This window comes from Poeciliopsis prolifica, unplaced genomic scaffold (genome assembly GCF_027474105.1).
Source record: "Poeciliopsis prolifica strain line A6 unplaced genomic scaffold, Auburn_PproV2 SCAFFOLD007, whole genome shotgun sequence".
Lineage (NCBI taxonomy): Eukaryota > Metazoa > Chordata > Actinopteri > Cyprinodontiformes > Poeciliidae > Poeciliopsis > Poeciliopsis prolifica.
In genome coordinates, this window is record NW_026562382.1 from 9,072,207 (window position 1) to 9,085,507 (window position 13,301).

Consider the following 13,301-nt stretch of genomic DNA (forward strand, 5'->3'; position numbering starts at 1 on the left):
CATAGTTTCAAAAGATTATTTCCCCTTTCTGTTCTCAACTTTAATCTACAACGACTTGAAAGAGTGTGTGGAATGCTTTGTAGCTTGAGGACAGATTTCTCACAAGGTTGAAATACACATTTTGGAGCACTTTGTGAAAATTAAATAACTTTATTTCAGCGTGCATTGGACACCAAGTTTTGCAAAAAGTAAGATGGAGAAACTGTACAATTATATTCCCATTGCAAACCGAAATGATCTCACTCCTGGATAACAGACAGTACATTTCACCACCACCCTTTCATTCACAATGATGCATCGAGGGGAGTAATTACAGTCACTACTGACAGATAGATGAGTAATGCTGACAACAATACTTTAGTCTATAAAACCCTGATTTCTCTCAGTTGGATATGAACGTTTATAACAGGCACAGCAACAGAGCGCTGTCTTTTGTGTTAAATATAAAGTCTATTTTTTCTTAAGGTTTTACAGCGACTTGCTTCACACAGAGTGTGTACAACTGAAGGTAGGCTGAAATAATTCACTGTATCATGCTATTCCAGCTCCGTTTGATCATTTCTTTCTGCCTTTTGATCAGAAAATGAAATTAATCCTTTTTCATTACCTCAATGGCTTTGCTGCAAATCTAAAGGCAATATATGCTAATTATTGCATTTTTCTCTTTTTTTAGCCCAGATTTAACAAAAATCCCTTCAGGGTTTTATTAAGGAAATCAGAAACAATGAGGACCGTGACTCTCCTTGTGTGTTTTGGAAATATATTTGTAGCATTACAGGCCAGTGATCAGCATTCAGCATTCCCTGTAATCACGCCGTATGAAACAGCTTCCCCTGGTCTTTCGGCACTGGAAAGACAGCAATCCAACATCTCGGTTCTTCCAACCCGAGCAACGGGAGAAAAAAAAGCACTGCCCCCCATGTGCTTAGAGTCTGCTGGAATCAGAGATGCCTTCAAATATGTCAACATTATGGTCTCTGTGGTGGTGTTTGTTGTTGGAATAGTGGGGAATTCTGCTCTTTTGAAAGTCATATATGCAAACAAAACCATGAGAAGTGGACCTAACATTATCATTGCGAGCCTTGCTGTGGGGGATCTGATCCACATTGTGATAGACATTCCAATCAACTCATACAGGGTGAGTTATTTGCCATATGCTGTGTAATAACATTAAAAAAAACACATTGCACCCTGTGCTGCTTTTCTGCATTCTGTTCTGTTTTAAGACTTCAATCCTGATATTCTTCTTGTTTCTCTTAACCGAATTGTCTCTGTTGCAGCTCCTGGCGGAGGATTGGCCATTCGGTTTAATAATATGCAAACTTGTCCCCTTCATCCAAAAAACTTCTGTTGGGATTACTGTGTTGAGCTTATGTGCCTTGAGTGTTGACAGGTAGGGAGATAAGCTGCGCTGTTTTGTCGCCTCCATGAGAATAGTGTTTTGAGGCTACAATCTGTATTTCATCAAGCAGACACATTTTGTTCAGTTGTAGTCCTTGAAATGCTCTTCAGCTAGAAAAAATTGAAATAAGAAAAATAAATTGTTCATTGCTGCAGACAAAAAGTTCCCCAAGCCATGACATTTTCTCATTGATTTTGCAGATACCGCGCTGTTGTATCCTGGAATCAAATCAAAGGCATCTGGGTTTCTGTGCGGACAACGATTGAAATAACCCTGATATGGGTTTTTTCCATCCTGCTGGCTGTCCCTGAAATTGTTGGCTTTGATATGATAACAATGGACTATAAAGAGAAGCATCTGAGGATATGTCTGCTTCACCCCATCCAAACCACACAGTTCATGCAGGTAATGTTGTGCTGTTAATGTTGTGCACAAAATAAACAGAAGATTTCAAATTTTGCCAAATGCAAGCCTTGAAATGTCAAGTATGCTTTTATTGATGTTCCCATTGACCTATAACTTCGTACATCAGTATTGTACTATTGGTACTACCCCACTGCCACAGACAATGACGGTTTTTCTGCCATGTATCTTGTTTAATTTACAGTTCTATAAATCTATAAAGGACTGGTGGCTCTTTGGCTTTTACTTTTGCATGCCACTAACCTGGACTGCAATTTTCTACACGCTGATGACCAGGAAGATGTTGAGAAACACAGAGAATACATTGAGTGACCACATTAAACAGGTTATAAGATTATCCTCTAGCTTCAATCTCACTTTGTAACATATAACAGTATCCATTTTAATTTGAATGTATATTAAATCTTTCCTTTCAAAGAGACGAGAAGTCGCCAAAACTGTCTTCTGCCTGGTTACTGTGTTTGCGCTGTGCTGGTTACCCCTGTACCTCAGCAGAATCCTGAAATGGACCATCTATGATGAGAAGGATCCTAACAGGTGCCAGTTACTTAGGTGAGCATTGTCATTACTTTTTTTGAAACTTAAATTACAATGGAATAACTCACTAAAGTATTCATAACCTATAAAATGTGTCACATTTTGTCACACAACCACAGAACTAAAGGTGAAAATAATTAAATATATACATTTATATGATAGGACAACACTAAGTAGTGCCTAATTTTGAAGTGGAAGGAAAATGATCATTTGTTTTCAAAATATGTTACAGATAAAAATCTGAAAGGTGCTGCAAACGTTCATATGCAATGTTTCCATTAGAGCTGTGACTCACTGCTTTGGATATTTAGACAGAATTTTTTGCCCAACATTCTGTGCTCAGTCTTAGACACAGATTTAAAGCATACCCATGGCATGATGTTATTGAAAGAAACGGTATCATGAAGACCAAGGATCACTGCAAACAAGTTGGAACAAACTTGTAATAAGGCTGTAATGAAGTTTAATCGAGAATAGGTCAAAAAATGACATCCTGAGGTTCAAACAATTCTTAGAGTAATGTTCAATCCATTATTTGATGAAGTAAAAGATATAGCATAGCTGCAAACCCACCAAAACATGACTAAACTGAGAGGCCAACCAAGGACTGTACTTATCCGAGGAAGAGCCAGGAAACCCATGATATCCCTTAAAGAGCTGCTGAAAAAAAAAAAAAAAAGCATATTAAAACTGTTGTTAAAAATGCACATAAACAAGAGTTTCTACTTGACAGCAGAGAAAATAGAAACAAAGCTTTAAAGCAAACATTGCTACAAATAAAGCAGGTCGGAGAAAATATCTGAGCTTTTCTACGACGTCAAAACATTTACACCAAATGTTTGTCTACAGTTCAATTGCAAGAGGAAAGTGTTTTGATTCCCCAAAAACACTTTCACACTAAATTTTTGATATTTAAAACAACCTATTTTTTTTTCTTTCATGTCTGCTCTGTAAGTTGTTGTTTATCCTGCGCAATTTCAATAAATATTGTTTAGTTTGTGACGATAGTATGAAAACCTACGGAGCAGTTTAAAATGATATAAAATGAAATTCTTATGCAAGGTACTGCAGGTCATTTTCCTAAAGTAAGCATTCCATTCCAGCGCCTTCCTCATCCTTGACTATTTCGGCATTAACATGGCTTCTCTGAACTCCTGCATCAACCCTATTGCATTGTACATCGTCAGCAAAAGATTCAAGAGATGTTTTAAGGTGAGTGTTGCCACGGTTCAGACAAGTCTTCTTTACGTTAAGAACATTGCAAGTGTCTGTTGAATGAGCTATATGTGAGTGTGTGTGTGTGTGTGTGTGTGTGTGTGTGTGTGTGTGTGTGTGTGTGTGTGTGTGTGTGTGTGTGTGTGTGTGTGTGTGTGTGTATGTGAGACATCGTAATGGAGTCATGTCTGTAAAGACTGCTGCTAGACTGCACACCTCAGGGGGTAATAAGTGAAAATGACCTGGAAAAACATTATCAGGGAAAAAAAAAAAAAAAAAACGTCACTTGGCAATCTACCAGATAGTCTGTGAATCAAACTGACGTGCTATGAAGAAGAAAATGTGACTTGCAGGCATTTTTTGAAGAGGAGCCATTTAAAGCTCTTTATTGTACTACTAGCACATAGGAAGATATTGGAAATATTCACAGATTCATTTTGACTGGTTACCACAACAGTTATCTATTTTTTTTTTTATTTTTTGTTTGCTACACTGCTAGTATCATACAATAAATAAATAAATAAAACATATCCATTTTATTATAATATCTGCCTCTTTAAACTAATTCAGTCTTGTTTTGTGGATCATCAGTTCTAGGCAGGAGTAAGATGTTCTCCCTGTGATGTTGACGTGTGCTAGCTGAATTTTTATTTTTTTTTCCATGTGGTCCTCCAGGCATGTCTGTGCAGTCTGTGTTTGCCTCTTCAAGCCCGTGCCAGCGATGAAGCACAGTCTGTTTTGAAGTCCAGAATGCAGGATCAAGCCTCAGAGCAAAGCAGCAACATCAAAGCTCACAAGGAGCCTCCACCTGTTAACACCTTACTGTGTTAACAAAAGTCCTGTGGAACCGTGAAAATACTTTTTGATCTAGTCTATCGTTCTTCAATAAATAAGTATGGCGTTCAAAACAAATACCAAACCGGGGCCTCCTGTCTGCAGCTCGACAGCCTCCGACATGCCAATCCATAAACGCAAGGAGCCTCTGAATAACACGGGGCACTGTCTTTTGTAATGCTGTCGTCAGCTGAACATCTGCTTTGGCGTGAGCAACCTGGAGTGAGACTGTTCACACTATTATTTGCCCCTGAGGCCTGACTCGCTTCCAACCATTACGTCAGGCTTCACCTTGTACCTTTCCTGTATCATGCATCACACTCCTTAAATCACTGTTTTGGATGCAGTGTCAACTTGGCAGCCATCAACATGTATCCTGTCACAGCTTAAGGCTTACATGCATGAATAATAATATTCATTATATATAATAATGTAATATTATATTTTATATATATATATATATATATATATATATATATATATATATATATATATATATATATATATATATATATATATATATATGTTTATGTGTACGTGAAGAGAAATGTGAATTCAATATTAAATCCGAGCGCTCTCTAATCATTTAAATGCTCCTTTCATTCCAGCTGTATGAGCTGCATGTGAAAAGTTTACCGCTGTCATTTCCTCCTTGAACCTGGAGAAAAACATATCAAATTGGTGCCACGAGTAGATTCAGTCTCTGCCGCTGAAAGAACTGATTGATGGTGGCCTATTTTTAATACATTGTTAAATGTGTAATGCATGGAGACACTTTACCAAAGACCTGAGAGTGGGGAGGAAGGAAAACGAAGATGACAGAATGAGGTCAGGAGAAGAGAGAGTGAGAGAAGGAGGGATGGAGGTGGGGGGTTGGAGGAGTTAGGGGGTCGGGGGATGGGGGGCTCGCACCTGATAGGTCTTCCTGTCACAGGACAAGGCAGGCGCAAACAGTGCGTCGCGTCCCCGAGCTTATGCTGTATCAGTCTGCGTGCAGGAATACTGATTAAAAGTTTATCACGTCTCAGTAAACTCTGCAGTTTGAATAAAAATGTGTGAATAGATGTTTGTGATGCTTACACAAAAGTGTGGCTTGTGATTTTTATTTTTTTTTTACTCAAAACTGAATCTAAGCTTCTGTTGAAGTGCCTTTTGATTAAAAATCACCATTTCAAGTCTGCAACCTTGTCTTAGTAAAAATAATTTTCCTTTTAATTCTTTATTTCTCATGAAAAAGTCATAATTAAAAAAATTAAACTGAAACTTTATATTTATATTCGATATGCCTTGTCCTATTCTGTTCATTTCTCTGCGTTGTTGCCATAGCTCATTTATTAGAGTTTAATCTCTGAGTTTATTCTCATGCTCTGTTCCTTGTATATGTGAATTTATGTCTCCCAGATTATTGCTGGACTTTTTCCCTTTGCTTTGTAGATTCTTTGAGTTGGAGTTCATCCTCCAGTAACCTCTTTTCCTCAGTTTCTCTACTTTCTTCCTACCACACTTGTTCCACTTTCCCTCTTATTAGCTTGTCTGGGTCCTTCGTCATTTTGCACACCTGCCTCAGTATTGAAAACTGCAACATGTAATTTTAATTGTCAAAAAAATGTCTTTCTTTACATATTTGTTAAGACTGTCTCTATGTAGTTTGAGACAGATGACCCATGAAAAGAAGTTCCTCTGCCTTCTCCCAGTGCTTGTTGTTCTAACAGCAGAAATACACAGCTCAGTCAGAAACAATCAATCAGGACCTAAAGGAGGGTCTTATCGCAGTCAATCAATCCTGTGTATGTGCTGCTCACCTTGTTTCCCTTCTTTCTTCCGCTCTACAGATTCTTCCAACACCTGAGCTTGTCTTAAATGCCCGGGCTAGTTGGGATGCCCACAGACAATGTTGGATAAATAGTTTTACTCTAAGTTACTTCTCTGCCATTACCACATTGAACAGCGAGTACATGTGAATGACCCACAGCGCCAAGACCTTCCTCCTGGCTCTTTGTTGGTTGTTTCTGACCAGGAGCGGTGCATTTATACAGATGGAAATGCACCGCACTGGAAGGGTATGAAGGAGCTCTATTATATATTTACTGATTTATTTATATTAACAGATTATTTGTCTCATAAAATATAGTCATAACTTAGGGACAGCTTTAACAAATATTTAAGAAGCATATTCTTTTTGAAATACTGCAGATTTAAGCTGCTGTATTTTGGTATTATGCTGTGAGAATCTCCTGCAGTCCATCTTGACATTGATAAGGGTTCTTATTTATGCAGAAACAAATGTGTGTAATTTTTCAGCTTCTGTACACTAACCATATATCACAAGCTCAAAATACTGTCTAATCTAATTTTAAGGCTACTTTCAGGATGATACTGTGAAATGCACAGCTTCTCTGTGTTAGAGGAAATGTAAGCTGGAAATCCACACATGGAAATATGCTATCATGTCCCCGGCAGAAAAGGCTCACGACTACAAGATGACATTGACACAATCAGGCTCTGGTATCCAGAGGGTGACGTCAGCGTCAACATCAGCCAGGGAGCAGGAGTCTCAGACCCTCTTTAGTAATCTCTGTACGCACAAGGCTCACATGCAGCTCCCCACGGTGCTGCCCAGGCTCCCCAGACTGTGGATTTAATTAAACAGTGTGAAATTAATTAATCAGTGGGGTGGCAGGTAAAAAAAAAAAAAAAAAAAAAGAACTTCTCACTGGAAGTGCTCACAAAACCAAGACAGGCATTTTATGCGCGGTGACAGTTATTAATTTGCTGTATGTTTTATTATAGTGTGGCTATGAAGAGATGCTGAAATTCAGAGAGATTAAAAAGCTTGGCATGGGAAAAAAGTCGTGCAAATTATCAAAATAACAGCTCCCTCCCAAAAACAAAAAAAAATCAAAGTGCAAACCTGTGTTTGATCTGTTCTATCAATTAATTAAAAAATTCACTCCTGTATTATAATGCAGTGCAAATTAGATGGAAATGAGATAAAATATTCATTTAGTTATCTGGGGAATCTGCCTGGAGGGCTTTTTAGTCTTCAGTCTGGCTCCAAAACGCTGTCCATATGGCAATTATGTACAGTAGTGTTGCAGGAGAATTGGTCTGATGCCTGGTGGCAGAGAGGAGCCTGCCTGTGACAAACTGCTGCTAGGATCTGATGTGAGTTGAGGGAGATAATGAGGCTGTTGTAAGTCTTAAGTATAGAGCCTGCCCCGGGGGTGACATATCTAAGCATGCAGGCTCCCTCATTGTTGCATTTGCTGCTGAGGATTAGAAAGACATTTACTTTCTTCTTCATAAACTTTGTCAGTACTTCCTGCAAATCTCAAAGCAACTTTTACTTTCATCTGGCAAACCTCCTGACATTGCTCTGTGAGTGAGCTGTTATGTTCTTCCCAGCAGTTTGTAGATGTGAAGTCCTCATTTGATTTTGCTTTGAGCAATCTATAACTTCATTTCAATCTACTCTGGAAAAGGATGCATAACTTCTGGGAAACCTATTTAAAGGATTTAAGTTGAAATGAAAGTCACCGTTTGATAGAGAATCTCATTGTAGTTATCTATTTGGAATGTGTTAAAGGGATAGTTATGGATTTTCAGAGTTGATGGATATATTCTCTCTTGGTCAACTCCATTTGTTGCAAATCCAGATCAGGTTGGACACAAAGGCTGAAGAGTTGGAAAGATTGGTCAGGTTTCTATCATGTAAAGGGATTATTTTAAGTGAGTTTTTCAAAAATTGTTTTCATTATTAATTCCAGACAAATATCATGTATCAACATGAAAGGTAAATAAAACCTCATAGTGGTGTAAATCTAACATCAGGTTTAAAAGGTTTAGTTGATTTTAGCAATTAAAATAGCTTGGTTGGGGAATATATATATGTGCATGTGTGTGTGTGTGCGTGTGCGTGTGTGTGGGGGTGTGTGTGTCTTTGTCACCACAATAAAGTTGAAGGAGGCAAAAGTGAAGCGGAATGAAATATCAAAAAAAAAAAGTGGTTTAAGTGAAAACATATTTCTAATCTTGCTTTGTCTTCTCTGACCTGACATCAGTAGTGTCCAAACTATTAGCCACAAAAGCCAAAACAATTAAGTTTATACATCATGTGAGCCACAAAGTGGACATAAAATTCCTAATTTATAGTTTATAGTTTTATAAAAACTCATGAATTTTTTTTTTTTTGTTATGGGAAATCAAAAAACACAAATTTTGTTGACTTCACACTGCTAAGTAGTAAACAAAACATTTTAATTAAATTTAGATTTTTGTACAAAAGTGATTTAAAAGTCATTGTAGATTTTAAATATGAAAAAAAAAGTCTTGTAGAAATTGCAGCACAATTTCTAAATTTTTGCCATTCTTACTTTGGAACGACATGGTATCTGTTTTCATGGGGAGATCAGAGGTGGAGCGTTTCCCTTTACTTGCATTTTCTGTTTGAATAATCAAAGGTTTGAAGAGGTTTCTGCCTAACATTATGTTTTGCAATAAGACCAAATGATTCAGCTTTGGTCTTTTTTGACCAGAGCACTTCCATGCTTTTACTATACCCTTTGCATGGCGTAGGACGGTTTTATCTGTGAGATGTCTGCTATGTTCCTTGGTATTCTTTATTCTTGTTATTCACTTTTAAAAAAACTGCCCTCAACTTGAATGTTCACACTAACGACTGTGAGAGTTTTGAGACTGAATGTACTTCAGTATATTAAAAGAACCCTTTGGTCTTGGTTCCTATCAGACGAGCTGGCAGCTTTCACTTCTGGGGCCAACTAATCTGGATTTATTTAAATGTCTTATTACCTTTTATCAGAAACAAACTTAAGATATCCTGAACTACCCTTTCAATATTATTTTATGATTTGGACACAATTTTCCATTACAAATGCCTAATATTCTCTCATTATCTTCTCCAAGACCACATCTTGTGTTATGATTTAAATATAACTGCCTTGCCTTATTTAGTACAAGTCTTGACATCCACTGCAGGTTGCTGCAGCACCAGCACAATAACTGTCACACACACAGAGTCTGTCCTTCGCAGAGCAGTGGTGCAAATTCCAGTACTGTGTCCAATTTACACCCACACCACAGTACAGGTTTTCTATTTAAGTGTAACAAGGACACCATGCAACCAAGTGCAATACGCGGAAAGAAAAAAAAATCCCTGCAGTGTGTGCAGAGTAATTGCCTTAATGTTTCATAACACTGACAATAATTTACTGAAGTCAGGCAGGTATATAACCAGTATTTGGAGTTTTAACTCAGCGAAATAAACAAGTCACGCCTTTTTTATTTATTTATTTTTATTTTTTTTTATGCAGCACTAGCAGGCATTTGATTAAAAACCATTTGGGACTCGCATACAAAACAGGAGGTGGGGTGTTGAGAGAAAGGGAGAGAAAGGCGAGCAAGTGACAGAAAAACTTCTGAGGGACCTGCAAATGGCAGGCAGAGTACTGGGCAGAACTGCAAGTGGTCACTCAACCATGGGATTAAAAAGCATTTAAGCCTTGTAGCAGAACAAGCCTTCATCCAGCCATGTATTTCTGAGCATTCAGGAGAAAAGAAAAGACAAATGTTCCCTAGCTTGGCTTGTTTCTGCTGGTGCAAAGCTGAGGGTAACAGGTTCTCCAGTGCCAGCATCTATAAATGTATTGCAGTGCTTTTTCACAGACAAACATAATGAGCAAGCCTAAAAGGGTTTCTGTGTTCATCGTTAGGGTGCAAAATGGACTGTCAGTACTATTTATTGCATTCATGTCTGGGTGTAATGGAAAACATGCAATCAAATGTAGGACACGTTGGCTAGAGTGGTTCACTTCTCACTCCTGTTCACACTTTTTATGCCTCTTGGGCAACAACGCTGAAATTTATGACAGTCTACTGACATATTTACACGGAGCTCTCGTGACTGCATGGCTGTGATTAGCCCTAATTCTTCCAGCAAAAGATCAATTCTCCCAAATATATCGTATTCGGTTTTAGTGGCAAGAGGATGGATAGGTGAAGAGAGCTTTCACCATCCACAACACACCCCGCCTGCCCATGTTTGTTATGATGGGCAATGATGAAAGCACGGGTGGATGCGAGAAAGCGCCCCCTCCTCTGTCAGCTGAGCGCATTCCTCATCTGTGGCGTCTTATTAGCACAGGAGCTGAAGGTTTGCAGTGTGGCTGCTGGGCACAGTGGGTCGGTGCTCACAAAGCTCTGTTTGTTCCCCGGCCTGCAGGGCTCCCAGGGTAAGCTCGGCTCTAGAGGGAGAGACAAAGAAAAAGGCACCACTGTCTTGCACACTGAAGCCGATCTCCAACACATTCGTCTTTCGACTCAATGGGGGTGCATTTCTCCTTTCAGGAGATAGAGGGATGTCAAAAAGAGACAAGTTCTTTCGAAACAGGGCCCCGGGATAAAAAAAGAAAAAGAAAACTGATGTTGTTCTGAGCATTTTTTTTTTCACGGTTTAAATGCCACATTGAGTTTTCACTTGTGGTGTTGGGATCTGTCTTTCTGATTTTTGTTTTCCATCTCCTTTAGTCTAAAGTTAGAGCTCTTTGTTCTGTGCTTCTTTGCCAACAAATTAGGAGAGAAACTGAATGCCCCCTTCCCCAAAAATCCACAAAACAAATAAGTTACTCTTCGGCATAATTCAACAAACACAAAATTGTATGTATTTCATTAGAATTTTGCATGATTGACTAGCATAATGTAGTCTATAAATACAAAGAGGAAGGTAAATGCTTTAAAGAAGCAACGTTTGCTGGAAGTCTTTTGGATTATTAGATTTGCACATCAAGTGACTATTTTTTTTAAAATGTAGCTGAAGCCAATGGGGATTGAATGGAATCTGAAAAACATATTTCAAGTATTGCAACAGATCCTGAATCAAATTTAGGTCTGAGCTTTGACTTGACCAATCTATTGCATTACTGTTGTTTAAGCTAAATTATTCAACTGTAGCTCTGGTGGTAGATTTAAGGTTTTTGTTCATGTAAAAGGTGAACTTTTACCTCAGTCTCATGTTGTTTGCAGCCTTTAACAGGGTTTCTTTTCGGATTGTCCCCTTTATCTTCCCATCAAATCTGATCAGCTTCCCTGGCTGTGCTTTAGAGAAAGATGCCCGACAGCAGGACGCACCCACCACCATCCACTCTTAGATAAAAAAGTAGGTTTGTAGATTGCATGACAAATAGGTGTTGAGATTCCTCCAATTGATCTCAGAATTTGTGCAGCTCCTCTAGAGTTACAAGGTGCTGCTATTCTGAATATATATAATCAATTGTTGGCATAGATTTTGATGTCCACCTTACCCTTAAAGAGCATGTCAGTTCTTTGGTTCAAACAGTTTATGATACTTCAACTGTATTTTTTCTAAGTGTTATTTTAATTTCCTCTCAAATTAATTATTACATTTTATAAACCTCTGAGAAACAAAACACTACTTATTAAAACATAAAAAAAGGAACATATCAACTTCAATTTTATGGTCTCCTCACTGCTCAGAAGTTCATTTTAGCATTAATTTAAGATTTTATTGCTCACCCTGAAGGCCAACTCTGGGTTTGTGCCAAATTTATCTCTGATCTCATAACACCTGGGCTGAAATCTGAAATCACAGGACAAAGCTCATATGATCATACCACGATCCTGAATAAAGACTAAAGGGAATGGAGCTCTTTAGGTCAGAGCACAAATTGAGAAAACATGCACTCCCTGAGAAGATCAGTTTGGCCAAATTCACTTTTCAATCCCTTTGAGTTGTTTTTAAGGATATTCTTTCCATGGATTTATAACTGTTATGAATATATTTTTATTTAATTTTGTCACAGTAATTTTATTTTTAATAATCAAATATTTCATTGCATGTTTGTACTTTATCACGTTTTCTCAGCAGGTTTTACCAGAAGCAATTTTCTACTCAGTTGCTTCTTTCTTATGTTGTAAAACACTGTGGCTTCTATTTTATTTTTTTTTCAGGTGTAATACAAATAAAGTTTTTGATTATTAATATTATTTACCAATGGTTTTCTGTTAGTTTAAGTGAATGTTCAAAGCTTGCAACATTCTCCTACAAACTTACTCTTCTTTAAACTTCTCTATAACCTTATATCCAATCTGTCTGCCATGTTTTGTCTCCATTGATATTCTCGGACTAACCTCTGGGGCTTTCACAGAGCACTTGTGTTTATACTCTGAGTCTGCTCACTGATCATGTGACTTCTGATGTTGATAGCATTGAATTTTATTTAGAAGTACCAGAGTAAACTCTCTGAATACAAATGCACTTTTTAAGGTTTTAAATGTAAAAGTGTAGTTTCTTTCCACTTAGCTGTAGTTTATATTGCTCTGTCACATACGTTTAAAAATATGGACATTTGTGGTTATAGTTTGACAAAATGGGCTAAAGTTTGACAGTAGAGAGTAGAGCACAGTAAATGTCCATCCATCCATCCATTATCTAACACGCTTATCCTTGCGGGGTTGCTTGGGGGTCTGGTGCCTTTCTCCAGCGGTCACTGGGCGAGAGGCGAGGTTCGTCCCGGACAGAATGCCAGACCAAAGCAGCGCAGTAAATGCATTTATTATAATTACTTTGCCTTGTTAAACTTGTTAAAAACGTACAACTACTTCACAATAAGGTACTTTTTTTTTTTTTTTACTTTCCCCTCAGCCTCCACAGTTTTGAGGACAAAATATAATATTCTGGTTAGTCCTACAGGTGATGTCAGGTCAGACATTTTACTGTTGTGCTCCAATCTGCAGTCCAAGTATAACTCCATTATAGAGGAGCCTTTAAAACAGGAGCAGTGTGACACACAGCAGGATGATTTAGTTTAATGACCATGGCAGTGACAGCACGGTGATGGAAATTGGACTCCCCTTG

The 13,301-nt window shown here is 38.0% G+C and overlaps 1 protein-coding gene across 1 annotated transcript; it reads left to right on the top strand.

Moving 5' to 3' along the window:
• The first annotated feature begins 340 nt into the window (after positions 1–340).
• On the top strand, positions 341–4,790 carry ednrbb (endothelin receptor type Bb). Its single transcript, XM_055032031.1, has 8 exons — positions 341–508; positions 674–1,138; positions 1,281–1,393; positions 1,603–1,807; positions 2,010–2,150; positions 2,244–2,377; positions 3,466–3,574; positions 4,253–4,790. Exons 2-8 carry the CDS (start codon positions 725–727, stop codon positions 4,406–4,408), a joined length of 1,272 nt encoding a protein of 423 aa, XP_054888006.1. The 5' UTR covers positions 341–508; positions 674–724; the 3' UTR covers positions 4,409–4,790.
• Positions 4,791–13,301: the final 8,511 nt, after the last annotated feature.

Excerpts from the sequence above, each read along its gene's own strand:
- ednrbb (XM_055032031.1), top strand. The coding sequence starts at position 725 with ATGAGGACCGTGACTCTCCTTGTGTGTTTTGGAAATATATTTGTAGCA. Across the intron at positions 1,394-1,602 it reads TGTGCCTTGAGTGTTGACAG|ATACCGCGCTGTTGTATCCT; the intron begins GTAGGGAGATAA and ends TTGATTTTGCAG. Across the intron at positions 3,575-4,252 it reads GATTCAAGAGATGTTTTAAG|GCATGTCTGTGCAGTCTGTG; the intron begins GTGAGTGTTGCC and ends GTGGTCCTCCAG.